General features: G+C 37.4%; 2 protein-coding genes across 2 annotated transcripts in view; both read left to right on the top strand.

Moving 5' to 3' along the window:
* Positions 1-1,817, top strand: part of ADAMTS19 (ADAM metallopeptidase with thrombospondin type 1 motif 19) — a gene marked incomplete at both ends in the record, with an annotated part of 288,810 nt that extends 286,993 nt beyond the window's left edge. The window contains one exon of the mRNA XM_079701794.1: positions 1,666-1,817. Coding sequence (XP_079557920.1) covers positions 1,666-1,817 — 152 coding nt within the window. The remainder of the gene's footprint in view (positions 1-1,665) is intronic.
* Positions 1,818-10,248: 8,431 nt separating this feature from the next.
* MINAR2 (membrane integral NOTCH2 associated receptor 2) lies at positions 10,249-27,155 on the top strand (the record flags this gene model as incomplete). The annotated part of the gene is made up of 4 exons (XM_079702852.1): positions 10,249-10,425; positions 14,137-14,187; positions 23,299-23,526; positions 26,976-27,155. The coding sequence occupies 4 exons, from the start codon at positions 10,249-10,251 to the stop codon at positions 27,153-27,155; spliced, it is 636 nt and encodes a 211-aa protein (XP_079558978.1).
* Positions 27,156-27,557: the final 402 nt, after the last annotated feature.

Here is a 27,557-nt window from a genome sequence, read left to right as displayed (position 1 = left end):
TTAGTGGCTTTTAATAACACTGCTGCCTGGATGTCACTGGGTTAATATATGTTTAACACCTTCAGTTGTTTTTTTTAATTAATTTTTATTAGAGTATAGTTGATTTACAATGTTGTGTTAGTTTCTGCTGTACAGCAAAGTGAATCAGTTATATATATACATAATCCACTCTTTTTTAGATTCTTTTCCCAGATCGGTCATTACAGAGTATTGAGCAGAGGTCCCTGTGCTATACAGTAGGTCCTTATTAGTTATCTATTTTACATATAGTCGTGTGTCTATGTCAGTCCCAGTATTCCAGTTTATCCCTCCCCCCTTTTCCTCCTTGGCATACTGAGTGAAGTAAGTCAGACAGAGAAAGACAAATATCATATGATATCACTTATATGTGGAATCTAAAAAAGTGGTACAGATGAACTTATTTACAAAACAGAAATAGAGTCACAGATCTAGAAAACAAACTTATGGTTACCAGGGGGGAAAACCTTCAGTTTCAATTTGTATGTATAATCTCCAGGGGATCAGTTTAATCATACAGAATAATATTGCCAAAATGCAAGGAGCTAAATTGTCATAGATACTTTTCCAGGCATACGATTCAATCAAATGGAAAAGTTTGTGTTCTTCATGGAAATATAAAAATTCTCTTTTTTAAGCCAAATAATTAACATTTCTAAGAAATAATCAGTTCAAGTAGAATTAAAACTAGTTAAGACAAAAAGTTAAGCAATCCTAGAGCAGATGCTCTAAATCCTTGTATTCAAAAACAGCATAATCCCTTTCTCCAACAATTATTTGGAGTCCTTCTTGAAGTATCATGTGTCAGAAAATAATGAATTAAAAGGAGAATTTAATTAAAACTCCATTTTCTCTCTTCATTTTTTCTTGAAGGCACATCCCCAAACACAGAAGCACAGTGGTTGGAAAATCTTAAGGTTTTTAAACATAAATTACTGAATCATACTAGAATAGTGGCAAAAGGAACAATCGTAGCAGAACTGTCTTTTATTATACATGCCAGAACACTCTATTTCTTCAGAAAAACTGGGGCCAAATCTACATGACTGAATTTTTTATACCAAGAGCTCATTTCAAGCACTTTATTGCTGTAAATTTTAGTCACTTTTGATAATCAGCTTTGATTTTAAGGATGCCTGAAATTGTAATTCTTAAATATCCCAGCTAGACATGTCTGCTATCTAGGAAACGAGGAATGTGAAGTAAGTGTGAGCAGATTTTTGTTTTGCTATGTTTTTGCAATGTCATCCATAACAATACTTATTAATTTGTATTCTCATAATGGTGGACATATTGAACACATTCCTTTTTCTTTTTAATCTCTCAACTAAAAATCCAAAAGAAGCTTAAATGAAAGCCATGAAATGGAAACTTAAAAGCCATTTGCAGTACACTTATTGGATTTGGGAAATCTACCTTTAATAAGTCTATAAAAGCTCATGAGTAAGACCATTATTCATTCACTTTACTCCTTTATTATAGGGTGTGTGTGTGTGTGTGTTTCTTTATCTTTTATGCTCCGTGAGGCAATATACATGAGTCAACATGTGTGTACAAAATCCCCCAACTTAAATGATTGCTCTTTGTTTCTACTCATGACACCTAGTTTATCCCATGACACCTAGTTCCCTGTGTTCTGCTTCACAGCTGCTCTGACTTTCAAGTGCCTGGGAAATCAGTGGCCTGTGTACTGCCGGGTGATACGTGAGAAGAACCTCTGTCAGGACATGCGGTGGTATCAGCGCTGCTGTGAGACGTGCAGGGACTTCTATGCCCAAAAGCTGCAGCAGAAGAGTTGACCTCTAGCAGGCTGGCTGGCTAACAGCTCTTTGCAATTACATTATTTATAAACACACACACTAGCATGTTTTTCAGACCAAATATTACCAGATTACATATAATTTAATCAAATTAATTTATTTTTTTGCCTGCCACACATCCAATATGGTGTTTGTTTTGGTTCTACAAACATTTTGATTTATACTATATGGCTTCATAAATAATTTTATATAAATAAGTTGGATCCAGTTTCTGGAATAAAAATAAAAAGGGGAAAAGAAAAAACCAAGATCTTTAGGCTTTAAAAAAACAAAAACACCCACATTTTTTAAAATTAGGGCTGTCTCTAAGATGCTACTCTCTCCCCAACAATACCATTGAGTTATCCAGAATGTATACTAATTTAGCATAATAGTTTAGTTATATATGGAGAGAAATCATTTTTGTTTTTTGGTATCCTGATGCAGAGCTAGCCCATTTTCTGTAATCTGCAGTAGATGTGTCAACATAACAAACCTCATAGTGTTGAACAGGTTTTTAGAGAATGTATTATGCATTGCGTTCAGATTTAGAGATATCCATAGGAAAAATTCTACTGTAATTATAGCCTTATTTTAATAATGAAAAAGAAAAGTCAAAATAGAGACTTTGATCATGTTCATGAACATGTACTTGAACACAAGTATTGTAACAATGAAACACTGTAATGATTTACACTGAATCACCATTGCACTGTTGATATAGTGTAGAGAAACCGTTATAGAAATGGTAACATCCTACAAAAATGTGTATTATTTTAACATGTTGTCATTAGATTTTAGCTTTTTAAAATATTTTGAACAAAGAAAGTGTTGATCCCCTCATTTCCTTGTATCTTTTTAGCAGATCTATAAAAGAGTATAGTACTTAGCCTCACAAATCATAATGAGAAAATTTACTAGTTTTCAGTCTTTTCCCTAGAAACAAGGAAAAACAAAAAGCTTATAACACTGTGGTAGTTTCATTGTGTTTTTTCTTTCTAAAAATTAGAAAAGTTTTACAATTCTGTGAAACGTTTAAAAACCAGCTTAAAGGTTTTCTTGTGAGAAAATATTGTACATGATTCACATGATTTCTTAGATTTTTCAATAAAATATGTGAAACTTCCTGCTGGGAGGCAATTCTTCATGAGTCTCTCACATTTCCACATGTCTTGGCACTGTCTGCTTTTGTTCTGGAGTGTCTTCTAAAGGATGTTTGTGTAATGAATAGCCTTGGAAGGTAAAGATAGCGTCTTTTTTGGAGCAAAGGGCAGACATTCTTATTTCTCATTATGAAAGTTTCAGGTTCCTTAAAATTGGGGTCCCTCTCCTGTAATACAGTTCACTGCATGTGCAGGTACCGCCTGGCTCTCTTCATGTCACCCTGTGGGAATTGGGGCTCAGGGAACCAGTGCAGGAAAATGCTGATTCTCTGGCTACTGCTGTTGCCGCAAGTAATAAAGTCCTTTGTCTCTAACCCAGGAATTTTATGTCTTCTGCCCTGAAAGTGTGGCAGGCCAACTTGCTAGATTGCAAGTAGAGTAAAGCCTCAAATTCTTCACAGTTCTTGACACCTTCCCTCATTAGTATTTTCACCTTCATGTTCATACGGGGCACAGTTTGTTTCTAGACTGTCCCTTACTTTGGATATCCTTTAATTTAATTGTTGAAATATAAAGTCAACCAGTATCAACACATCTTAGGTAAGATAGTAGGGGAATGAGAAAGGGAAAAATTACATAGGAAGAGGAGACATTCTTAATCCATCCCTTGATTCCTGAATCCATGAATTGCTGTAGAACTACCACCATTTATTGGTCGATGAATTAGGCCCTATACAACATCTTAGAGGACCTCCAAAATGTTTTCACCCAGCTGACGCCAGAATTGATTATTTGGGGGAAAAAAGATGTTGCATCATTCTGTCAGGCCATCTGTTCAGAGTGATGGGGAACATGGTAATACCAGCGATTCAGGTGAGCATGAGCCCACTGCCACATTTTTTTAAACTGTAATATGAATTCTCTGAGCAGAAACAATATCGTATGGAATACCCTATTGGTGAACGAAGCATTTGGTAAGTTCATGGATGCTATTTTGGCAGAAACTTTGCAGGCTGGGGAGGCAAATCCATACTCAGGGTACGTGGCTATTTCTGTGAGAACAATCCATTGCCTGTTTGGTGATTAAAGTGATCTGATGAACAGATGGCCTGACAGAATGATGCAACATCTTTTTTCCCCCCAAATAATCAATTCTGGCATTAGCTGGGTGAAAACATTTTGGAGGTACTCTAAGATGTTGTATAGGGCCTAATTCATCGACCAATAAATGGTGGTAGTTCTACACCAATTCATGGATTCAGGAATCAAGAGATGGATTAAGAATGTTTCCTCTTCCTATGTAATTTTTCACTCTCCCATCTGATTAAATTTGTGATAATACAGTGTAATTCTCCAAAATCCATCTGTCTTCTGTCTGTACAAGACTATAGGCCAAAAAAAACAACAAAAGAGGATTTAACTTTCCTTAATCCTTCAAATCCTTCATGGTAGCAATAATTCTCAAATCTCTCCATGAATGAAGTATTGATTTAATTTCCAATTTTGGTATGTAGAGGCAGTTCTAGGAGCTTCTGTTGCCATTACTACTGTTACAGCCCTCATTCTACAGATCGTGGAACCAACAAGGGGAGCAGGAGTTCTGCCAGTTTCTGAGTATTTTTACTCCAAATAAGCCTTTCAGAATTAGGAAAGTAACTATGGGGTAGATTCAGGGACTCTTTGGTCCACTATGAGACAGATTTAAGCAAAAACTTGATTAAAATGTTTGACTTCCATAAGCTCTTTCTCTGACTGTGGGAGTCCAGTGGCAATTCAGGTCATCAGGAACTAGTATCAGTTCAGAGTCAGTAATCCAGTAGTCATCAAAAAGTCTGAATATTTCCCTCTTCCCATTACACAGTTCCCATCAGGGAAGACTAGATGGTAGATTTACAGTATGAATTTTGGACGGTGTAGCAGAATCCTTCCTCTAAAAGATCCAGCCTTCCCTTTATTCAGAGAGTTCTGGGTTTGTGAACCTGCTCTCATATGGAAATGGATCAAGGGAAAGTAATTCCCCGATGTGGTGATTCAAATCAGGCTTATTTTCACTAACTCTAGAGGTTAAATGCTTATATAAATCAAGTAAGACTTTAGTAGAATGCTCATCTGTTTCAGTACTCTGGACTCCATGATCAATTAGGCAATACCAAAAATCTTTGCAGGTCAAACCATTGCCTTTACCCGTTTGACTTTGCTGCCCCTTATGGTAACCATTCCCATCTTGTCCCTGGGATTTAAATACCCTTGTAGAATTCCATCATCCTCATTAAATTCAAGAAGCTCAGTTCTATGGCAGCATTTCTCAGTGTCATTTCTGATTTTCAGGGAGTAGCTACTACGAAGTTCTTTAAAGATTCTAATACTGCCTTCACCAATGTATTTTTCAAGTCCTGGTGAAGGGAATACCCTTTGGACCCTTTTCGGGGACGTGTTTAGTACGTTAGTGAGCACATCTATCATATTTTTTAAAACTGTCTTTCTAAACACATGTATACTTTCCTCTTTATTACATTGTAGCAAGGAAGTTTTGACATCTCAGTTTCATTCAGTGCAGACCACCATTGGGTCCAGTTTTTAGTCTTATTGTTAGAGCTACTCCCAGACATGTGAACTAACACTTTGAATCAAGAATCTCTGCTTAGTGAACCCATATCAAAAACATTTAGGTTAATAGAATATTGTATTTCTTTTGTCCTAATATAACACCATTAAGAAACATCCTCATACATAATATCTTGGGTTTCAGTTAATGTGAATTGGTGAAATCCTGCAATTCCTTCGGCATGTATGGTAACACCTTAAAGTCATACTTTTTACCTGGTTCTGGATCTTCTAGGACTTGAATCTGGATGTGGATTTAGAAGACATCACAGATGGTAAGTCATCAGCCATACAGTTTTAAAGGTTTTATTTCAAGGCAGTCATAAAAGCTTTCTGGTTCCCAACTTAGACCTTGAGCTGTGAATGTAAAACCCCAGGCTTATCATTCTCTTTCTGTAAGTTCTCCATCTGATTTAGAAGCAATGAATCAACCCCATGGTCCTTATTCTCTTTGTTTCTATGGAAAATTTATATTGCAGCAGGTACTTTGTAACCTAGGACCTTGCTTTCTCTAGGCACTTCACTCCAGGTAACTATAGGTGAGAGTTTTTATAACCATTCTGCCCCTGTATGTCATGGATGACCAGGGTCCCACTTACTACTGGTCTTTAATGCCTTTAAGTCTAGTCATATCAGAGAACTAATTCCAGATTCCATTTTTAAAATTCTGTTCCTTGGAAGCACTTCTGACACCAGTAGTTGCCAGGTCCAATCAGCAAAGCAGTGTTAGAGGATAATAGGTTTGAACTCAAACAACAGCAGGAGGACCCTGGAAGTGAAGGTCCGTAAGAGGAGTTGGAGGATCAGAACAGTCACCAATCTGAGCAGCCAGGCACAGCCAGGTAAGTTTAACTATAAAGGGGTAATTTGTGAAGATGTCTATGAGATACTGTTGCCTCTATATAGCTTCCTCCTTTACAGGACCAGGGCCAAACACTGGGTAGTGGATCTAAGTTTCCTGGCGGTCAACAGGACCAACAGTTGGAAATAAGAAATGGGCATAGAGCTCAGGAGAGCAAGGCAATCTAGAACCTGCCAAGAGCCTATGCCTCTGTCACGATATCTGATTGCAAAAAGAATTGCAGATTAATGGATGCTGCTTCCATTGTGCCTTCCAAATTTCATGCCAGTTTCTCTTTCAGCTTCTTCTAACCCAGACTCACACAAAGAAGGGTATTCTGGGAAATGGAGTCTGCTTTTTAACTGTGGATAATAAAACTTTACATTTTTTTCTCCAGTTTGCTTTATATTGGAGATGGCTGAAATGAAAACCCATTTCTTATGCACTCTTAAAATAATAGTGAATGTTTTTTAAGCACTTAATATATGCTAAGCATTCTTTTAACCACTATACCTATTAAACCTCACAGCACCCTCGTAAGGGACCATTAATATCTTCACATTGTAGCTGAGGAAACTGAGGACCACAGAGATTCAGCAACTTGTTCAAGAGCACAGTTTAGTTGGATGTATCACTCTGACCTCAAATTCTGTGCACTCAGTTAACGTGATTGCCTCCCTCGTTCATCAGTTTTGATAATGTTTTGTAATAGATGCCCAAGGATTTATAACCTAATCACAGGCTTTCTTTGTAATCAAACTATCCAAAACTGTCCAAATTTTCAAAGTCAGATAATTTGATGAACCCCAACTGCTCATGTGGACATCATCCAGGCTTTTCAGATGGAAATACTTTCAGATATTTCAGTTGGTTATTTGCATGAGAAAAAGAAAGAAAGGAAAGAAGGAAGGAGGGAGGGAGGAAGGGAGAGAGGATGAGGAGAAGAAAAGAAAATATGGTTAATTAATATGTAGACAGTTTTGCCTAGTGAACTGTATTTCTATTTTTATAATTCTCATGGTTCAAAAGATAATAATTCTGGATCCAAATCCAAGGGATAATGATGCTTTTATTAAAATTTGCTATAAAGAGAGAGAACAAATGATTACATGCATGGTAAGAGTTGAGAAGCCCCAGATATCCAGATTTCCACCAGATTGTTCCTGTAATATAACTCTTTATTTATATTTATTTATACTCTTTGTCACTCTAGAATGAAGGTGTTAGTGACAGCAAAGAAATAGAACTCCTAAGACAGTATTTGTCCAATCACTGTCAGGTAAATTTTTTGTAGAGTTAAAAGGACAACAATGAAATGGGTGTTATGTGATCAAATAAATTTAGCAAATGCTAGCGTTAATGAAGCAGAACTTCTCAGAGTCTTCCATGTGAGTTTGTGCGTTATAAACTACCAGAAGAGAATACAGAGTATGTCATAAATATTTTTGGCGATGGAATTCTTTTTTCACTGGGTATGGTTGATTGAAAAACAGAGCACTAAGCCATTTTTGTAATCAAATTTAATTGGATTATCAATTTCCAACCAGAGGGCTCTGGAAGAGACAACAGCCACCACTATTGATTGAGCGAAGGGCTTTATGAGGTTCTTAGGGCAGGACTCATGTGAGGAAGGAAGCATCCAATAGGGCAACTCATTTGTAATGTATCCAGTATAGGGGCTCATAAAAGAAAAGGGAAAAATATATTATCAAACGAAAGATAGTAAGAGTATAAACAAATCACTCTGAAATTTCAAAAGAGGGAAAAATCATTTCCCCTGCTAGAGAAAATATGTAAAGTTTTTGTGAAAGGCTAGGTATCAGCAATGGCCCATGAAGTATGAATAGGAGGTGGTCAAAATCCAGGGTTGGGAAGAAATGTTTCCAGGCAGAAGGACTGGCGTCAGCAGAGGTGTGATTTGGGGGTGAGGAGGGGTTGGGGTTTGGCCAGTAGCAGGAGAGGGAGTAGTAAGCTTGATTTCCTGATTATCAGTCATGTAGGCTACCCATAGGGACAGTAGTGAGAAGTAAGAACTGATGGTTTTTGGGGTGACAGTAGACAAAGAATGGTGGGAGAATGTGGAGAGTCAGAAACTGAACTTGTAAACAGAAGGAGATAGTATACAAACCTCTGGGCATCTAAAGCACGGTGGAGGAATCTAAAAGGAAGGACGCCTAAGGAAAACTGAAGGCTCATTTCACCTACCTCATACTTTGGCTAAGGAAAACTTCTAATCAAATATATTTGGATCTGGGTTTTGTGTCTCCACTTGGCCAATATAGAGAGCCAAAGAGAAGTAAGGTTCTTCTTGAAGATGTGTGTTATTCCCCAAAGAATCTTTTAGGAAAAGCAAACAGCCTGAGAAATACTTGTTCATTAGATGTGTTCTGACAGCAGCCAGAAAAATCCAGAAAGTACTAAGTACATGCACATACACATAACACACTTGATTCTTCAAACACTTGTGATTTAACTCTTTTGTTATCAACTGTCATTATGAAGTACCTCTTTCTCCAGTAAGTGTGTTGATAAAAACCACTCAAACTTATTTCAAATATTGTAAGACAGTGATAGAGTTTGGGTCCAAAAATTCTTACAGAAAACATTGGTTGTTTAATCAGTTTGCAACTATCAGTAGAACAGATGATTTTTTAACATCCTCATGCTTTTTGTTATAAAGAAGGTAAGTACTCTCTAGTGTCTTGCTTGATTCAAGAACATCCTAGCTGCTGAGTCTAATAAGCTATAGAGCACTCTTCTGAAATCTGGTGCTGATACATTCCACATGTGACCTCATTACCTCTGTAAGAAAATCCTTCCTGCTGAATCAGATGGGTTCACAGAGGCACAAACATAACAACCTATGTCTTTTAAAAACTGCTGATGTGTCTGTCCTATGCCTTCTCAAGAGTGGAAATGTTCTCTTTCTCTAGATGAAAATCCACACTTTCCCGGTGAGAAGTGTGGTTTGCCCAAGGCAGAGTGGCTTGTAATGAGAGAGCTTATCTCCCTTAAAGTCATCATCACTTCCTGGCATAAGACGCCGTCCACAGCCTCACTCCCACCTCGGCTCTCTGACTAGCAGGTGGGTTCACTTAGGACAGCACGTCATCCAAACCCAGCAGTCATGTTCTCCTTTGGTTCCAAATGTACTTTGTAAACACCAAGACCCATCACAGGAGTTTATACAGCTAGGAACAGAGTCAAAGAGACCTCAGATAGAGAATGGGTCGAAGCAGTAGGGCACTAAATTACTGTAGCAAACTATCAAATTCTTGCCATTTCCCTGCTCGAGCTAAAGCTGACCACCTAAACACGGTTAGATTTCACATGAGCCTGAGACTCTGGGAGTCAAAACATGAGAAGAAACAAGATCCCACATATCACATGTGAGGCTGTGCAGGCAGAGCCAAGTCAGCTGGGTCAGCTCGGCAATGTTCAGAGAGAAATATTAAGTAATGTCTCCCTACAGGTGATTGTTTCATGTGCTCCAAACTGTGGACTGTAACCCTGAAATTCTGGCAGCCTTATCCAAAGAGTAGTTCCTCTTAAACTGTTATTCCTAACTCTGTATGGAGAGACATTACGTGCTACGCATACCTAATTTTGGTATCCTATCCAATTTAACGCGTGTGGGCCCAACTGTTCCATTCAAGCACTCTAAAGGCACGCGCACACGCGTGAGTGCCTGCGTGTGTGTGTGTGCGGTGAAAGGTAAGGCAGCGTGCTACATTGTTCCTGTGTGTGGATGTGTCATTTCGAGAATAGTTTCTGAGCACGGCCCAGAGACCTGGTTTCAGATGCCTGTCAGGCATTCTCAGGCTCATTAATAATGGACAACTCTGACAGCAGCAGCCTTGCTTGCCTTTGTTTTCCACCGTAGATGAAGGGAGACATGGATCTCTCCGTTTTGCCAAATAACAACCATCCTGACAAATTCCTGCAGCTTGACGTGAGGTCTTTAATGAGGAACTCAGCCCTTCTTCAGGCCAGTCTGGTGAGGTTTCCGGGAGGGAATTACCCTGCTGCACAGCACTGGCAAAACCTCATCTACTCACAGGTAAGATCTGGGAGCACATAAATATGCGGGCAGGGGCTTGCTTCTTTCTCATTATTGGCCATTTCATCATTTGTGCAAAAAGAAAGCTATAGGAAACGGAGTACAAAGTAGCTGCTCACACTTGCCATAGAAAAGGTCTTTCTCTCTTCCTTAACATAAGGAGACTTTCTCTGATCACTTTATAAATTCTGTGAATTTTCCCAACCATTCGTTTTCCTCCAAGCACTAGCTTCTCAGCCTGTCATTTTAGATTTTGCCTAGCCCTCATTTTATACCTTCCCTTCAAATTTTTTCAAATCAATTACTACATTTGCAAATAAGGCTCTGGGGGGAACCCTACCTCTATCTTTTGGTTAGTCTAAGCATAAAACATCAGAAGCTTACATTGTGTGGGCTCATGCATGGCCTCTGAGAGAACTGAATCTTGCTTCTGCCTCATTTAGACTGACTCCCTTTCATCTCATGCAAAGGAGACTCAAACAGTGGAACAATGACAACCTATGATGGAAAGAAAGAAAACAGAGAGAACTCTCCACCTGGGAAAGGTGCTGGCTATTATTTTAGAGGTTCTTTTATTTCCACAGGTGTCCATGTGGGCAAGACTTAACAATCAGCCTTCAAACCCAGACTTCATTTCTTGCTTGCTTCTTTTGTATCTTCCTTCTTTTTGCTAACCAAAGGAGAAGAATAAAACTGTGATGAGTTCCATGTGCTGAAATAAACATAAATAAACTTGACTGTTGCACAGCTCATGAAACAGGAATAATCTTTGTTTAAGATGTGAGGGCTAATGGGGTTAAGGGTTAGTCAATTTAGAAACAGGAAGAAGCATGTCATTTCAGAACAGATGTGACTGACCTGCAAACCCCTGCAAATCATTAAATCCTTTGGAGTGGCTCAAATTCCCTAAACAGAAATTTGTTTTCTTTTAAGAAACAGTTGCTACTCATGAGTCCTGGTGTAAAGTGACTCCTTTGTGGTGTGTTTGTGGGCTCCTCGGGACCTTTATCATGAGATCATTCAAAATCAAGTACACTTGGATGATTATGTAAGTGTTTCCTCCATCTATGAGGATTTTAATTTATTTCCATTGTAAGGCAGCCTATTATGAAAACTAACTTTTCAAAAATTTTACATTCTTCCCTTTTGTAATCCTCAAAACCTATCCATACACACCTTTTTGGTGGTTGCTTTTTTTGTGTTTTGTTTAAGTTAAATGTGATGAAATTTCTCCTTTGTCTTATTGTTTATATCATGGAATAAAAAGATTCAAAACTCAATTCAGAGAACCTTGGCCCTCCTGTGCTATGAAGTTTAGTCTAAGAAAACATATCCAATAAATTCCTTTGAGGTTGGAACACATCGATTTAACATCTTTTGTTTAGTACTGGAGCTGACCTATTTCCTTCTTGTGGAACTTCACAGTTTAAAGCTCTGTTGAATGTTGTTCCTAAACCTGAATGAAATGCAAATTTTTAAAGGGCATCTCTTTCAACAGGCCCTGATGTGTTGATATAGTTATTCAGGGCAAACCAAGAAGGTAAAAATCTGCTTCATATGTCTTTGAATATGTTATTGGTAATTATAAACTATAGATAAACTTTATTAAGTTATACTTTTACCCTAAAATAAAATGTTAAATGACTGAATAAATATTTCAGTTCAATATACTACTGAAATAATGCTTGGAGAGAAGGAGTAAATCAATTACAAATTTAGTTAGTTGAGTAGGTGTGGCACAGATTATGAGTAAAAACAATTATATTCGCTACTTTAGATTGCAATATGTCAATAATGTCAATAAGTAATTCTTCTGTCCTTGGCTGGATCTTAATATCCAGGAGTGATATATTCATTGGCAAAAAAAATAAATCTAAAAGAAATGAACGTATAAAAGTTTTAAGGGGGCTTCCCTTGTGGCACAGTGGTTGAGAATCTGCCTGCCAATGCAGGGGACACGGGTTCAAGCCCTGGTCCAGGAAGATCCCACATGCCGCGGAGCAACTGAGCTCATGAGCCACAACTACTGAGCCTGCGCGTCTGGAGCCTGTGCTCCGCAACAAGAGAGGCCACAATAGTGAGAGGCCCACGCACCACGATGAAGAGTGGCCCCCGCTCTCTGCAACTAGAGAAAGCCCTCACACAGAAACGAAGACCCAACACAGCAAAAAAATAATAATAATAGATTAATTAATTAATTTAAAAAAATGTTTTAAGTAGCTGTGGTGATACCTGGAATAAGGCACTGAATATACCAGGTGAATTTAGGTTTTAGGGATGCAGAAGGTGGTAGGCAGCTGTTAAATAGTTCATAATTTAAAACCCTCGCTCTGTTGGCTTAATGTCTCATTCTGCTGGGGAGACATTATGCCAAGTGGAAGAACGTTGAATAAAGAGATTTGAAACTTGGTTTCTTGTCTCAAATCCACAATAAACCAATTTGAGAGACATAAATTATGGCCCTTATTCAGTCCATGCCTTAGTATTTCCATTTGCAAAATTAGGATAATGTTCATTTTACATATTTCCTTAAAACTGAGAGCAAATAAAACAAGGTAAAAACAATTGACAGGGTTTCCTATAAGAGTATAAGAAATGTGTATCATCATCATCATCATCATCATCATTTGCCAGTATTCCAAAATGTGTTAAAATTACCCTATCATTAGAATTTGAAAAATAGCCAATAATACCACTTGCATTTTTCTGGATGCAGGGGGGTATGTGAGCATGTAGGTGTTAGAGGATGTAGTCAATACATCTGTCAAGCTATGTGGCTAACTCAAGCAGTTAGATTTTATACTCCCATGAAATCCACACAAACTTCAGATTTGTGTCAGCTTACCCTTTGGTCTCATACCCTCCATGTGCATGGTGTTTAGAATTCAGACTACCTCATGGAATGTCAAAGGACTTAGCCTACAAACATTGCCTTCAACGTTGGTAGTAACGCAACAGTTAAAACAAAGATCTCCTAGGGACTTGCCTGGCAGTCCTGTAGTTAAGACTCTGTACTTCACAGCAGGCACCACAGGTTTGATCCCTGGTCAGGGAACTAAGATCCTGCATGCCATGTTGCATGGCCAAAAAAACCAAAAAACCAAACAGAGTACTGTATTTATATCCATGATTTATCTTTTAAGCTTTTTTAAAATTCACATTCCACCTTCAGAGGCAATTCTCTAAGCCATTTTACACAAACGGAAGCAATACCATACGTATAGAAAAGTAAGCACAGATGTCCTCAGGCACGCCAGTATCTCCAGACACTGTTCACTCCCTCTTTGTGGATACACAGGTCACCTGTATTTGCAGGGAGAGAGTACAAGCAAATATTTCTTGATTCCACTAGATTTATACTTCTTAAATTCTTTCAACTAGAGAAATAAAGAAGCTTCCTAATAAATTTCTTTTCAGTGCAATGAACAAACTTTTGCCAAAACCTAATGTTTCTGGTTGTTAAAATAATTTGGGGCATGTATCTGATGAAGGCATTTGGAATTATATCCCAAATATTTCTGCCAATCCCTTTATAAAACGAGGTAATAAAAGGAAAAAGCTGATTCTTTTTTTTTGGTATAAATGATAAAACATGTTTTTTCAAATATTGTGGTGGGATTTTTTTTTTCTGATTAGCAGTTAGACTTCAGAATCTTTTCAGGTTAATCTATTTCTTATATCTTTTTCTGGCTTCCATCACATCTGTTTGACAACCCAGGGGATTTCTGTACTAAACCTGTGAACTGGAACAAAAGACCAGGGGTAAAGAGGTTGCTCTTCGCTTGGTTTCTAGACAATGTCATTTACTGGGTGTATTTCCTAATCACCGTTCCTCACTTTTTTTTCAGTCTTATAACTCTTTTCCCCTTAAATTCTAATGTCTCTTCTTTCTATCTCAGTTTTTTTTTTTTTTTTTGGTATATCATAACTGTATTTCACAATCTGTCTCTGAACACGTGTCATGCCTTCTGGACTGTCTCTATTCCCAATACTCCATTTCCTATTTCAAAAAGAACAGCCTCCTATGTGCAATAGGCTCCCATTTTTAAGCTTATATTTGGGCAAATGTTATATAGGACTTTTGAGGTACTTAATTTATTGTCTAGGAAGTAGATTGAGGAGCATCACTAAGCTGCTCAGGCAATTATCAGGACATGATTTATCAAGTTATGCTAAATTTACACAGTTCACAAAATCTCCATTGGGGTCAGAAATTCACCCTTGAATGGTATGCTGCCAGAAGCATTATCCACTTTGTCCCATCACACTGCTCCCAGATGAGACCCAAATGCCCCTAGCACTGAAACTGTATTAAAAGCACTCTGTGTGTCACAGGAACACATGTGGGACTCCAGAGCCCTGGTTACATGGAGAGGAAGGCAGGAGAGGGGGTTAAAGAGAGGTCTGGGTCAGACCAGGAAGGCTTCAGAGGGTGTTGTCTAGATTTTTCAATTTTATCCTGAAAATTTGGAGGGGTTGATGAAAATTTTTAAGCAAGAGGATCACATGATCAAATTTGTGTTTCATAAAGGTAACCATTCTAGCAATTTGGAAAACAGAATTATTGTGGTCAGTGGGGAGCTGCTTTCCAAGAAAAGTTGTCTGTGAGCTCATATGTGCAAAATAAACGAAATGCCTTGTTTGCATTATGATTATGATAGGAATTACATTGTATGTGTAGACCAAACTGGGGAAATGGAAGTCTTTATGATCTTGATTCTCCCAGTTCATGAACATGGTATATATTTCCATTTATCATGCTCTTCGTATAGCCTTCAATTATGTCTTATAATTCTCCACATAGAAGTTTTGCATATAGTTGTAAGGTTTATATCTAAATACTGATAGTAATTACTGCTCTTAAGAATAGGACCTTTTAAATCATGTTTTATAATGAAGTATTACATATGCTATTGATTTTGAATCCAGAAATTGTATTAAAATCTATTTTACTTTGATGGTAAATATCCCTGTAGATAATCATGTCATCTACTGTTTTGTTTCATTATTTACAACCCTTATTCCTTTGATTCATTTATTTAATTTTTAGTGTATTGCTCAGAACTTTGCAATAACGTATGAATGTTTGTGATTACTGGCATCCTTGTATTAATTCTGAAACCAAGATAAATGCTTCTAATATTTGAACCATTAAGTAAACAGTGCCCTGGAAGTTTTGGGCAGACTCTCTTAGTTTAAGAAAGTTCCCTACGATTTCCATCTTGCTAGGAAATTTGCTCTAAATATGTTTAAATATTTTCCAAAATTTTTCAGAATGTACTGCAAACTTCTGTGTTGTTTCTTTCCTGATAATTGGTGAGTCGCATTAATCTTCGAATATTAAACCATCCTCCTGGTAAAACATCCTTTTCTGGTATAAATCTTTCCTATCCTAGTATATAAAATATACATATTGTAGGATTCTGTTTAGCAATATTTTATTAATGATTTTTTAATTTATGTTTATAAGAGAAATTGGCCTATAAAAAATTACCTTTTCTTGGGCTTCCCTGGTGGCGCAGTGGTTGAGAGTCTGCCAGCCGATGCAGGGGACACGAGTTCGTGCCCTGGTCCGGGAGGATCCCACATGCTGCGGAGCGGCTGGGCCCATGGGCCATGGCTGCTGGGCCTGCGCGTCCAGAGCCTGTGCTCCGCGACGGGAGAGGCCGCAGCGGTGAGAGGCCCGCATACCGCAAATAAAAAACAAAACAAAAAAAAATTACCTTTTCTTTTATCTACTGCCCTTGTCTGGAGTTTATACCAACTTCATAAAATGAGTTGGGGAGTATTCCTTGTTTTTCTATATTCCGGAAGAGTTCAACAAGATAGAAATGAGATAGAAGTAAGATAGAAATGATCTGTTTCAAGAATGTCTGAGTGCTGATTACAACACTCATTCAGCCTGGTGTTCCTAAACCTGTGTATGGTTGGGGTCGATTTTAAACTATTGATTCGGTTAGTCAAATGATCACTGGTTTATTAACATTTCCTATTTTTTCCTTAATTAAATTTTGTAAGTTATATTATGTGGGAAATCGCCCAATTGCATGTAAATTCTTAAAGTTACTCAGAGTATACTCCTATTACACTTCTTAATCTTTGCTATGTAACTTCTCATGCTCCTTTTACATTTCTAACATTGTGAGTTTGTATCTTTTTTTTTTTCCTGAGAAGTATTACCAGAGATATTTTTAATCGGTTTAGCCTTTTCAAAGAAATAGCTTTCAATATGGTTGATTCTCTTCGTTGTATATTTGGGTTATTTTTCTTCATCATATTTATTGATTTCTCCTTCTATCCTTATTATTTCATGTTGACTATTTTCTTAGATTTACTCTGCGGTTTCCTTTTAAGGCTTTGAATTAGATGTTTATTACTTCATTAATTTTCTCATTCTGCTTTTATAATGTGAGCATATATGCTTATAATACTCCCTCAAAAGCTATTTCAGCTCCAGTTTTCATTTTCATTCTGCCTAAGTTTTTTAATTCCCATCATTTATTTGAAATGTGTGTTTTAATTTTGACAAAATGTGGTAATTTACATTATCTTTTTGATATTAATGTCTAAATTTCTAATAAGTTGTCTGTGATCAAAGAGCATGATCTATATAATATTGAATGTTTGAAATTTCTTTTAGAGTCCAGGACATTACCAATTTTTGTAAATATTCAATGTATTTTTTAAATGAGTATTTTTAGTCATTGAATAATGACATCAATGTCTTTGATCAAATGTGTTGGTTTCATTGTTCAAACCCTCTTTATATTTAATAATGTTTTATCTGCTTGGTAAAAAATTATATGTATAAATTTCTCCTAGTTATCTCAAGTTTTGCTTTATATATTTGAGATTATTTTACTAGAGGCATACAAGTTTAGAAATATTATATTTTACTGATTATGCCATTTATTCATTTTCCACCAACACTTTCTTCACCTAACAAAGTCTTTTACCTGAAAGTTTATTTTGTCTGATATATATACTTTCTTAGTAGTTAGTCAGGCTAAATTATGTTGTGGAAACAAATATGCCCAAATTCTTAGTGACTTGACTCAATAAAATATATCTGTCATTCACACAAGATCTGTTGTGGGTGGGAAAATTATCCTAGTGGCTTGCTTCCAAGTGGAACCCAGACTGTTCCTTTTTGAGTCTCTATTATATCAGAATTTTTATGATGCTTGTAGCTAGAAAAGAGAGAGAGACTAAGCCAAGGATCAGGGATTTTAGGGGTCAAGCCTATGTCCCAATCTAGCTGTTGTATGCCCATGAAGAAGAAATGGGTTTGCTGAGCACCTAGCCAGACTCTGCCACAGTCTATCATTCTGTTAAACATATATATACTTATATATTTCATCTTCCTACACACAGCATTCATCCTTCCCCAGAGGTACTAACACCAAAGTGAGCCAGTCACTACATTTAGCAGATGTCCCAACCATATCATCCTATAATCTTTGTTGGAATAAGAATGGGATCGCTACAGTAATTCTTCCTTTCTGAAGGGAAAAATGACAGACGACAGACACTACCCAAAGTAATTCTGAGATTCCACTGAAAATAATGTGTGTGGGTCTCCTTCCTTGAAGGTGGGGAAGGTGGATTAGGCCATGATTCTGCTTTTTAGAAGACTTCCTGCTGCATTGTTCTCTAGGGTCCCCAGTCCTACCCACTAGGAAGCTGCCCCTTGTTCATCATTCTCTTTTGCCATATCAGAGTGGGCCCTCCCTTGAGACTGTAGAAGCTTCAAAATTTACTCCTATTTATGGATATTTGGAGGCATAGGGTTATTGTTTTGTTTTATAATTTTGAACAATCAAAAGCTTTTAGGTCCAGGCTTGTGGTTTCTTTGGTGATACATATCTTCTAAAACTTAGTGTGAGCTATTTATTAATGTAATCATATCTATTTTGTTGCGGTCAGTTCTATAGGTCAATACACACATCTTAAGTTCTCTTAAGGCATAGCTCTCAAATAGGCTTTTTTTCTTTTATTTGGCTGCGTTGCGAGGGCTTCCTTCTGCTGTGTCGGGTCTTCGTTGTAGCTCTCGGGCCTCTCTCCTGTCACAGGCTTCTCTCTACCTGTGGGGCATGGGCTCCAGGGCACGTGGGCTCTGTAGTTTGTGGCACACAGGCTCTCTAGTTGAGATGCGCGAACTCAGCAGTTGTGGTGCACGGGCTTAGTTGCCTCGCAGAATGTGGGATCTTAGTTCCCAGACCAGGGATCAAACCTGCATCCCCTGCATTGGAAGGTGGGTTCTTTACCGCTGGACCACCAGGGGAATCCGTCAAGTAGGCTTTAATGGTTTGCTTTTCTACCTCAATTTCTCCATCCTTTAACTCAACGACAAACACCTGGAAGCAGTCAGGAATAATAGTTTTGAAACCACACCCTAACAGGACCTTTACCCTGAGTCACTTCGTTCAGCTAAGGAGTTTGTTTTTATTTTTTAATGTTTCATTTGATTTTTCTATTTATTTATTCATTCATTCATTCATTCATTCATTTATGCCTGCATTGGGTCTCTGTTGCTGTGAGCGGGGGCTACTCTTTGTTGCGGTGTGCGGGCTTCTCATTGCAGTGGCTTCTCTTGTTGTGGAGCACAGGCTCTAGGGAGTGCAGGCTTCAGTAGTTGTGGCTCACAGGCTCTAGAGCGCAGACTCAGTAGTTGTGGCATGCAGGCCTAGCTGCTCCGCGACATGTGGGATCTTCCTGTACCAGGGATCGAACCCGTGTCCCCTGCATTGGTGGGCGGATTCTTAACCACTGCGCCACCAGGGAAGTCCCAGCTAAGAAGTTTTAATCCGCTTTTTTTTTTTTTTACCTCAATCCATTCTTTTAAATGATTCTATATCTTAGTGTTTGAGGTCTATAAACAGTCAGATTTTTAACAATAGAAGGCATCAAATTTCCAGAGTTTCTCTACTCTCTTCTTGCAAACTATTCAGTTCTTTCTCTAATGTCATCTTTTTCTTGTATTACACCAGCACTGTGATCCTTGTACATAAATGCTCTGATTATTTATAATACCACTCATACAGCTACAGGGGATTAGATTCCAAATGACCACAGATGACACTTATACCAAACATTTTTCACTGTATTATGTGAATAACCATCAATCTGGCTTCCAATATCCCTTTCATCCCTTTCCACTTCTTGACTGCTAAGCCAATGCCCACATTTGTAGAATTTCAAGATATCACTTTCTGTATTAAGGAACGTAGGCTAGGCTACACTGTAGTGACAAAATATCTCTAACTAAAAAGAAGAAAAGCATTCTTGTGCATGTCTGAGGAAGGGCAGATGGGTTTGGGGATCAACTCTTTTCCATAGCAGTATGAAGTTCTTTCATCTTAAAGTTCTGCCATCTCACAATCCTTGCTTACAGTGACACAGAAATGGAAAGTGAGGAAGAGTGAGCCAAAAATCTTGTTGGAGAATTCAGGGGCTTAGCTTGGAAGTGGTCTCTGTTACTTTTGTCCACACATCATCAGAAGAGCTGTCCCCAGTTTAACTTCAAACAGCCTAATAAAGACAGTCATCCCTTGTACTCAGGAAGGCAAAACAAAATTGCTGAGTATTTAACCAGTCAAATACCAGCTCTTATTTCTTTATATTTGCCTGCTATATCTTTTTTTATACTTTCACTCTCATTTTTTCTGAGTCCTTATATTTTAGGTATTTCTCTTGTAAATATTATATAATTAAATTTAATTTTAAAAATCTGATATGACAGTCTGTCATTTAAATAGAGGGTTTAGTCTATTTACATTTAACATGATTATTTCAAAATTTTTTCTATTTTCCTAAGACTTTCTCCTCTATATTCTTTGTTTCAGGTTTCTTACCTTTTAGATTAATTTTCCTTTATCCTTTTTCTTCTGCTCTACCAATTTAGAAGCTATACATTCTTTCTCTATTTTTTAGTAATACTCTCACTGAAATGATTTCTTAAAATTTCCTAATTAAATATATCTGTTAAACTATTAACTGTACAGTTTCAGTTTTCTCTTATCTTAAAACTCACAAATTAGTGGTTATTATTATTTCTATTCTACCATAAAATCAGTGCTTCCTTAGATTTCTGTATATATTTGTCAGTTTTTTCTTTTTTTTTTTTTTTTCCTTTGTTTTGCCTAGCATTCCTTCTTGCCACTTAATCTTTCATTCTATTATCAGGTTTCTTCTTCTTTTTTTTTTTTTTTTTTTTTTTCCCCTTGCGGTACGTGGGCCTCTCACCGCTGTGGCCTCTCCTGTCGCGGAGCACAGGCTCCGGACGCACAGGCTCAGCAGCCATGGCTCACGGGCCCAGCTGCTCCGCGGCATATGGGATCCTCCCAGACCGGGGCACGAACCCGTATCCCCTGCATCGGCAGGCGGACCCTCAACCACTGTGCCACCAGGGAGGCCCAGGTTTCTTCTTACTGAAGTACATTTTTTAGAGATTCCTTCTGTTTTGGCCTATTAATTGTATATTCTCAGTGTTTGTCTGTCTGAAGGTCTTCTATATCACTCTTTCTATTAAATGATAGCTTACTTATACATAAATGACATAAATAATGATTAAAGTGTATAAAGGGTAAATGGACAAAGTAATGGTTAATACAGAAGAGCCTAAGTAAGCTTTGAAGTGTTACTTTCCTTTAAGTATTTTTAAGAAAAAGTTATTTTAGAGCTTATATGAGTAAAATAATGGAATTACTGTTGAGTTTCCTTTTGTTAAATGTAGTCCATCTAGAATGTGGAGTGAAAAGGTAAACTCAAATACATGCTCTGTTTCCTTTCTTAAGAGATTTTGAAAAAATTTATCAAAATACAAAAGAACCTCAACAATGATTAGTATTTTCTATTTCTTCCATAAAATTCTTAATAAAGTTATTCTATTAATTTTCCCTTCACATGTCCTTCAGACATGAAATTGTCATGCAATGCAAAAATAAATGGCACCAAGTTCTAGGATGAACATCAAACATTCAAGAATATAGTTTAGAATTAAGGGCTTGAATGTTCTTTTAAAAATAGCTCTGATTATTTTTCTGTCTTATGTATATTAGTTTTTCAAGGTCTTTATACATTGTAATAGAAAGTATTATTTTTTCTTAACCCCCGAAACTGTATTTTTCTGATTTATAGAGCTTTCTTATTTAAGAAGCTCAAGGAATAGTCCAGCAGGCAAGAAAACTGACAAAGTCAATTTTTCAATGTCAGAAGAATTATTTCTTTTCAAAGATAATCAAAGATATCTAGCCTTGAAGAAAAAAACTTGAGTCAGAATTATGCTAAACTGAAACTATCTAAATTTTGTATCAAATTGTTTTTTCTCAATTCAGAAACATTTTTCATGAGGTCATCCATCTTAAAGATAAACACTAAGTCAAGATGATTTATTATTTCATTACAAACTTCAATATTATGGAATATAAATTGATTTTGAGCAGACCAACGACCTAATAAGTCAGAGATGATCTCCAAGTTGAAAGTCAGAGATGATCTCCAAGTTGATCACTAAGTATGTGAAAAATGTCTGGATTAAGAAAATTAGATAAACCTAAGGCCAAAGAGAATGTGAATGGTTTTATCTAGATGTTTTCTTGCCAGCCATTTCAGAAGGAAACTATATATAATATTAGTTCACAACTTAGCTTATATAAACACATATTTAATGTGACCTATATACCCCAATAGATGCTGAGGGAATCAGTGTATTAATGATTATAAATATAACTCAGAAAAATATTAATTGCTATTGAAACTTCTCTAAGAAGACTGAGATATGTGAAACACATTTATTGAAAAAATTCCTGTAAATTAATGAAATATGTCACCAGTTTTTAAGGGTTAAACCTAAGTGTTCCAAAAAATAACTTATGTGAAGTTCCTCTCCCGTGATGCCCCATCATAAATGAGACGTTACTATAAACTTTTTTTCTTCTCAATTTTATTTGGCCAATGAACAAATTTTAATCTTAAATTTTTCTACCTTTGTGATAGTTTTGTAGTCATAAGAAAAAAAAGCAAAGTAAAAATATGAAGGTCATACCAGACACAGAAAAACCACTTTGTATGATTCCATTTATATAAATGAAACTGACATATGCTGTTATCCTACTGGTTATCCTTAGGGAGGGAGAGGATAGTAACTAGAAGGCAGCATGAGGTGTGCTGGTAATGGTTTGTTTCTTGATATATCTTGGGTTTATTTGGTATGTGAAAATTTATAATATACGCACTTTTATAATATATGCACTTTTCTACATATATATCATGCTTTAATAAAAAAAAAAAGTTTTTAAACATCTAAAAGTCAGAATTAGAACCTTCCAATAGCCAGCTGGTCTGTAGCTACGTATAGGATTGCAATGCTAAGTTAGTCCAGTTCTCCAAGCTGCCTGAAATAAGAGTCCTAAGGGAGTTCCCATGAAAGCCAAGGCATATCTATAAAATGCCTTTTAATCTTGATTTTGCTGGATTAATACAGCAATGTTAATTTTTTTCAATCAGTCATGGAATGCACAAGTAGAAAGAAATAAAATGTCAAATCTCAGTGCAAATAAGCTGGGGGAAAATGGTGTTGTTTAGAATTCTACTATTTGAATTAAAGAACATTGTCCTTTCTCTGTTGTTATAAAATAACATTTTAATGAATGATTACTGAAGCTCAACAAGATCACATGCAAAGAAATAACTCAATTAATGGTAGGATCCTAGGTCAAACTAGATCCTAGAATTCTTCCTTCATTCATTGTCCTAATCTGTTGGGCTTCCAGGCAGAATCAGCAAGCTTTCAGGTACAATTATTTCACGTTGCCTTCCTTGTCATCAGTGGCCTATTGGTAAGACAAACTTTGTCACTGTGCCTCCTGACAGAGAGAGAAGAAGAATATTACTGCTCAACGAATGAGGAGATCCAGTGCGGAGGGTGCTGTGACCACAGAGAGCCCCCCTCCATCCCTGTCATCAGTTCTGAAGAATAACCCACTATATGGTGATGTGAGTTTGGAGGAAGCTATGGAAGAAAGAAAAAAGAATCCTTCATGGACCGTTGAGGAATATGACAAGCATTCCCTGCACACAAACCTCTCTGGGCATCTGAAGGTACCCAAGGCAAAGAATCAACTCCTTTAATTGACAAGGGAGATCAGTTAAATAATCCTAAAAGAAATGGGTACTGAGGTGAAAGGCACTCTCCACTAGGCACAAAATTTCCAGATTTCAGGTCATTTTGGCCTCTGGCTTCACTTTCTCTCTCCTAGTCAGTAGTTTTGTTTATTTATGTTTTTTGTGTTTTACAATTTCAGCAATTACCAGCATCTCTACAGTGTAGAGAGAAAGAAATGGTGTGACACAGAAGAAGGGTTTACCTGGAAGGTATCAGGTTTTGAAAGTTAATTTGCCAGATTAAGTATGTTTTCCTCTAGTTTTGTGATCATCTGTGTTCATGAATACTTAAGAGTTCCTTATTCTACATTTACTCAAAAATATTGACTAAATGCTCTGTCTTAGGCACTGTGCAAGGCAGTTCTCATCAAAGATCATTTTATTTCAAGCCTACTCAGTGATTTAAGATTGCAGATTTACATTTTGGACATTTTCCTGTGTCTCAGTACCAAAACAAAACAAAAACATTTCAACACAGGAAAAGTATGCAATGAACTCATTCACCCAGCTTAAACCCAATTCAAGTTTTTCTTTTTTTTCCCCCTGGTGTCACCCATCAAATAGAGGGTCTAGGAATACCTGCAAAGCAGGGAGAGAGGCCCTCTGTTTTCTGAGTGGACTGGATTCCTACCCAGCCTTGGCTTGCCTCTGCCCACCCTAGGGCCAGAAAGGTCTGACATTTTCCAAGTACACTTCCTTTAACAATGTATGTCTATTCTAAACCCCATACTTTAATCACCTACAGATTTTTCCTGCTGAAGGGGACAGCATTATGTCCCTCTAAAGTCCTACACTTTTAAAAATCTCAAGTGTGCACTCCTTGAAATAATGTCCAAAGTCTTTGGAGTTTCTTAGTCTCCTAGTGGATTTAGTGTATCTCCTCCTTAATGTAGCCTCTTTTCCAGAGATGTTTCCATAACAGATGCTCCCCCCAGCAACAATAATCTTGTGTTTTTTATCAGGAATCTAAAGATCAATACCTCTAGGAAATAACCTTCTGCAACTAGGAAAAAGTGTATTGATTTATTTAACAAACATTTCTTGACTGTATGCTAGAGCCTCTATTCTTTTCTTTGTTGTTTACATGAATGACAAAGGGACTATGAAGATGAATATGACTCTCCTGGCCCTCAAAATTTCATCTAACTGAGCAAAATAACAATAACTCTAGACAGGACAGAGGAAATGACAAGACAGAGGAAGAGGATAGTGGATAGAGGATAGGAAGAATAGTGGAAAGTGCTGTGCAGATTCAGAAGAGGACAAAGTCACACTGGATTAAAAGAAGCCCTTATGAAAAAGTTAATTTATGCTGGACTTGAAGAATGTGTACAATTCCAGAAGACATAGGTTGTTTGTATGAGTGGAGAGGCCCTCTTCTGTCAAAAGTGGCAAGCGAAAAGGCACATATGGAAGAGTATGAGAGAGTTTGTCAGAACAATAAGTAGTCCAGTTTTGCTGGAGCTACAGTTTAAGTAATAGAATAATGGGGCGGGGGGGGGAAGCTAACAAACAGACTCAAAAAAAAACCAAAAATTCAAATGTAAGGCTAAGGAAACTGAACATTATTGGCACTGAGGGGTAATATTTTGTTGGACAATACCATGACTTATGCTTAGGAAGACTGAACGTGAATTGCTGGATGCATTGCTTTATGAAAACCAGGGCCGGCCCCCTCCCCACCCGTCTTCTACCTGTACACTCACCTCAGAGCAGAGGCCCGTCAGGTCAGAGGCTTGTATGTAGACCTCTTGATGCTATTTTGAGAGATGCTTCTGGAAGTCATGGCTTTTGTTTTTATTAGGATCTCTTCTTGACCTCATCATTTCAACTTCTTTCATCACCATCCCTACCCATATCTCCTAATTAGCAGACAGAGCCCCCAACCTAATTTCTGAAACCTTTTCAACTACTTTACAGGCCATGAAAGTTCCATGTGCTTTTGGCCACTCCCATTTTTCTAAATTAATAACTTTATGAATAAGAAAGGAGAAAAGAAGCCCATATTTAGTTACAAAGGCAAGCTATAGGCAGAATGTAAGAAAGGATAGTCTCCATTATGGAAGTTCTTACTGAAGAATGAGGCCTTAAACTTGCAGGCAAAGTGCAGGCCTCTGATTAGGACACAGACACAAATGAAGGGTAAGAGTGAAGTAGGCAAGGGTTTTTAAATCACCTATCCTTTTGCACAGGTCATCCAAATTTTATTTTAATGTTTTCGCTTTTCTAAGACTGGGAAGTTGAACCTAGTAGCGATGTGATGGAAGAGTTATATTGCCATCACCAGAATCCACCCAGCTTCCCTTCCTCTTTTAGCAGTCTGAAGCTAGTTCATTACCCTTGTGTCCAGCCATGGAAACTGTCTGACTTTAAGTCCACTGAGCCTAGAGAGGCAGAGAGAGGGTGGGCAGCCCAGCTACAAGCCATTGCAATACTCCAAATGAGAAATAATAAGGCCTGAAGTGGGTTTATGAAAATAGAGACTCAGCATTCACCATAAATTTGTTGTATGTCTACTAGATGCCAGGTATAGACACTGAATCATTAGCACTGAAAAACAGCAGGAGAAAATAGGAGGGAAAAAATATCTATATGTGTGTGTATATATATGTTTTAGATGTATAGACAGTAGAGTTTGCAGATGATTCATTGGACATAGGAGATGAAATTGAGTTGAAGACAATTTCTCAGGGTTGAATGGGAGACAAGGCCAGTGAAAGAATCAGAGACATGGGGACTAGGAGGTGATGTGGGAAAGGATATACTGGGTCCTTTCTCCAGAAGGTCAAACAGTGCCAGAGTTTCTGCATGCCAACATGCTGTATTCCGCTACAAGGAAGACCAGAAGATTGAGAAGCATGGAAAAGACTCTTTACTCTTGGTCTTACTCCTCCTTCCATGGAAGTCAGCTTCTAGATTTACTGAAAAACTCAGCAAACATCTTTATCCCTATTATGCTAACAAAATCAAACCCCCAAGGCTCCACTAAGGCAAGGAATTTTCATTTTATTTCAACTCACTAACCTGATTGACACACAGTATCTATGAGTTGTAAGGGACACAAAATTAGCGAAAAGATGACAGAAACACTCTTGTGTTTCTGACCCTGCAATGTGAGCAATTTATTCAGTAAGCCATGCAGACTACCTAATGAATTCTCATGCAGACCTACAGGTTGAAGCTGAGGATTCCTGGTCAGCCAGGAGGCTGTAACTACATGTTCCTGCTATTCCGGGAAGCCTAGCCTCTCTTATTTGAGCAGTGACACTTAAACCTCACTTAGGAGAGTGTGAATATGGACGTAAAGTACCTATACAGTCTTGTTCTGCAATCTCATTGAGTCTGTAACACTGACTGATCCTATTCTTCGTGTAATTTTCTTTTAGGAAAATCCTAATGACCTACGGTTTTGGTTGGGAGACATGTACACACCCGGTTTTGATACCTTACTGAAAAAGGAAGAAGAGCAAGAGAAGCATTCAAAATATTGTCGTATAGGTCTGATTTTGCTCCTCATTGCCTGCGTCTTGGTTTCCATAGTAATTGTTAGCACTTTTTTCACCTAAAGAAACTGCCACAGACACAGTGACATTTCTTTAAAATCTTTCTAAATAAACATTTGCAGAAAAACTTGTTTATGGAGTGTGAATGTATTGTTGATGGTTCAGTCAGATGTAATTGTCTCGTAGAATGCAAACGTTGTTTGAGATACGCTAACTTTCTCTATTTTGTCCTATGAAACCTTGGTAAGAATCCCAGCCTGAGCTTTGTCCATTGAGAAGCAAGAATTCTGGGGATTGTAACCACTGAAAAGTTAATACAGACAACCAAACTTAAACACTTTGATAGCGAACAAAACAGCACCAACAACTGTCAGCAGCTTTGTCCTAATGCTTACACTATATTCACCTCGTTTTTATTTCTTTTTTTTTTTTTTTTTTTTTTTGAGTTATGCGGGCCTCTCACTG

This window comes from Hyperoodon ampullatus (genome assembly GCF_949752795.1).
Source record: "Hyperoodon ampullatus genome assembly, chromosome: 4".
Lineage (NCBI taxonomy): Eukaryota > Metazoa > Chordata > Mammalia > Artiodactyla > Ziphiidae > Hyperoodon > Hyperoodon ampullatus.
Note: the sequence above shows the minus strand (reverse complement) of the source record. Positions and strands in the feature narration are given on the sequence as shown.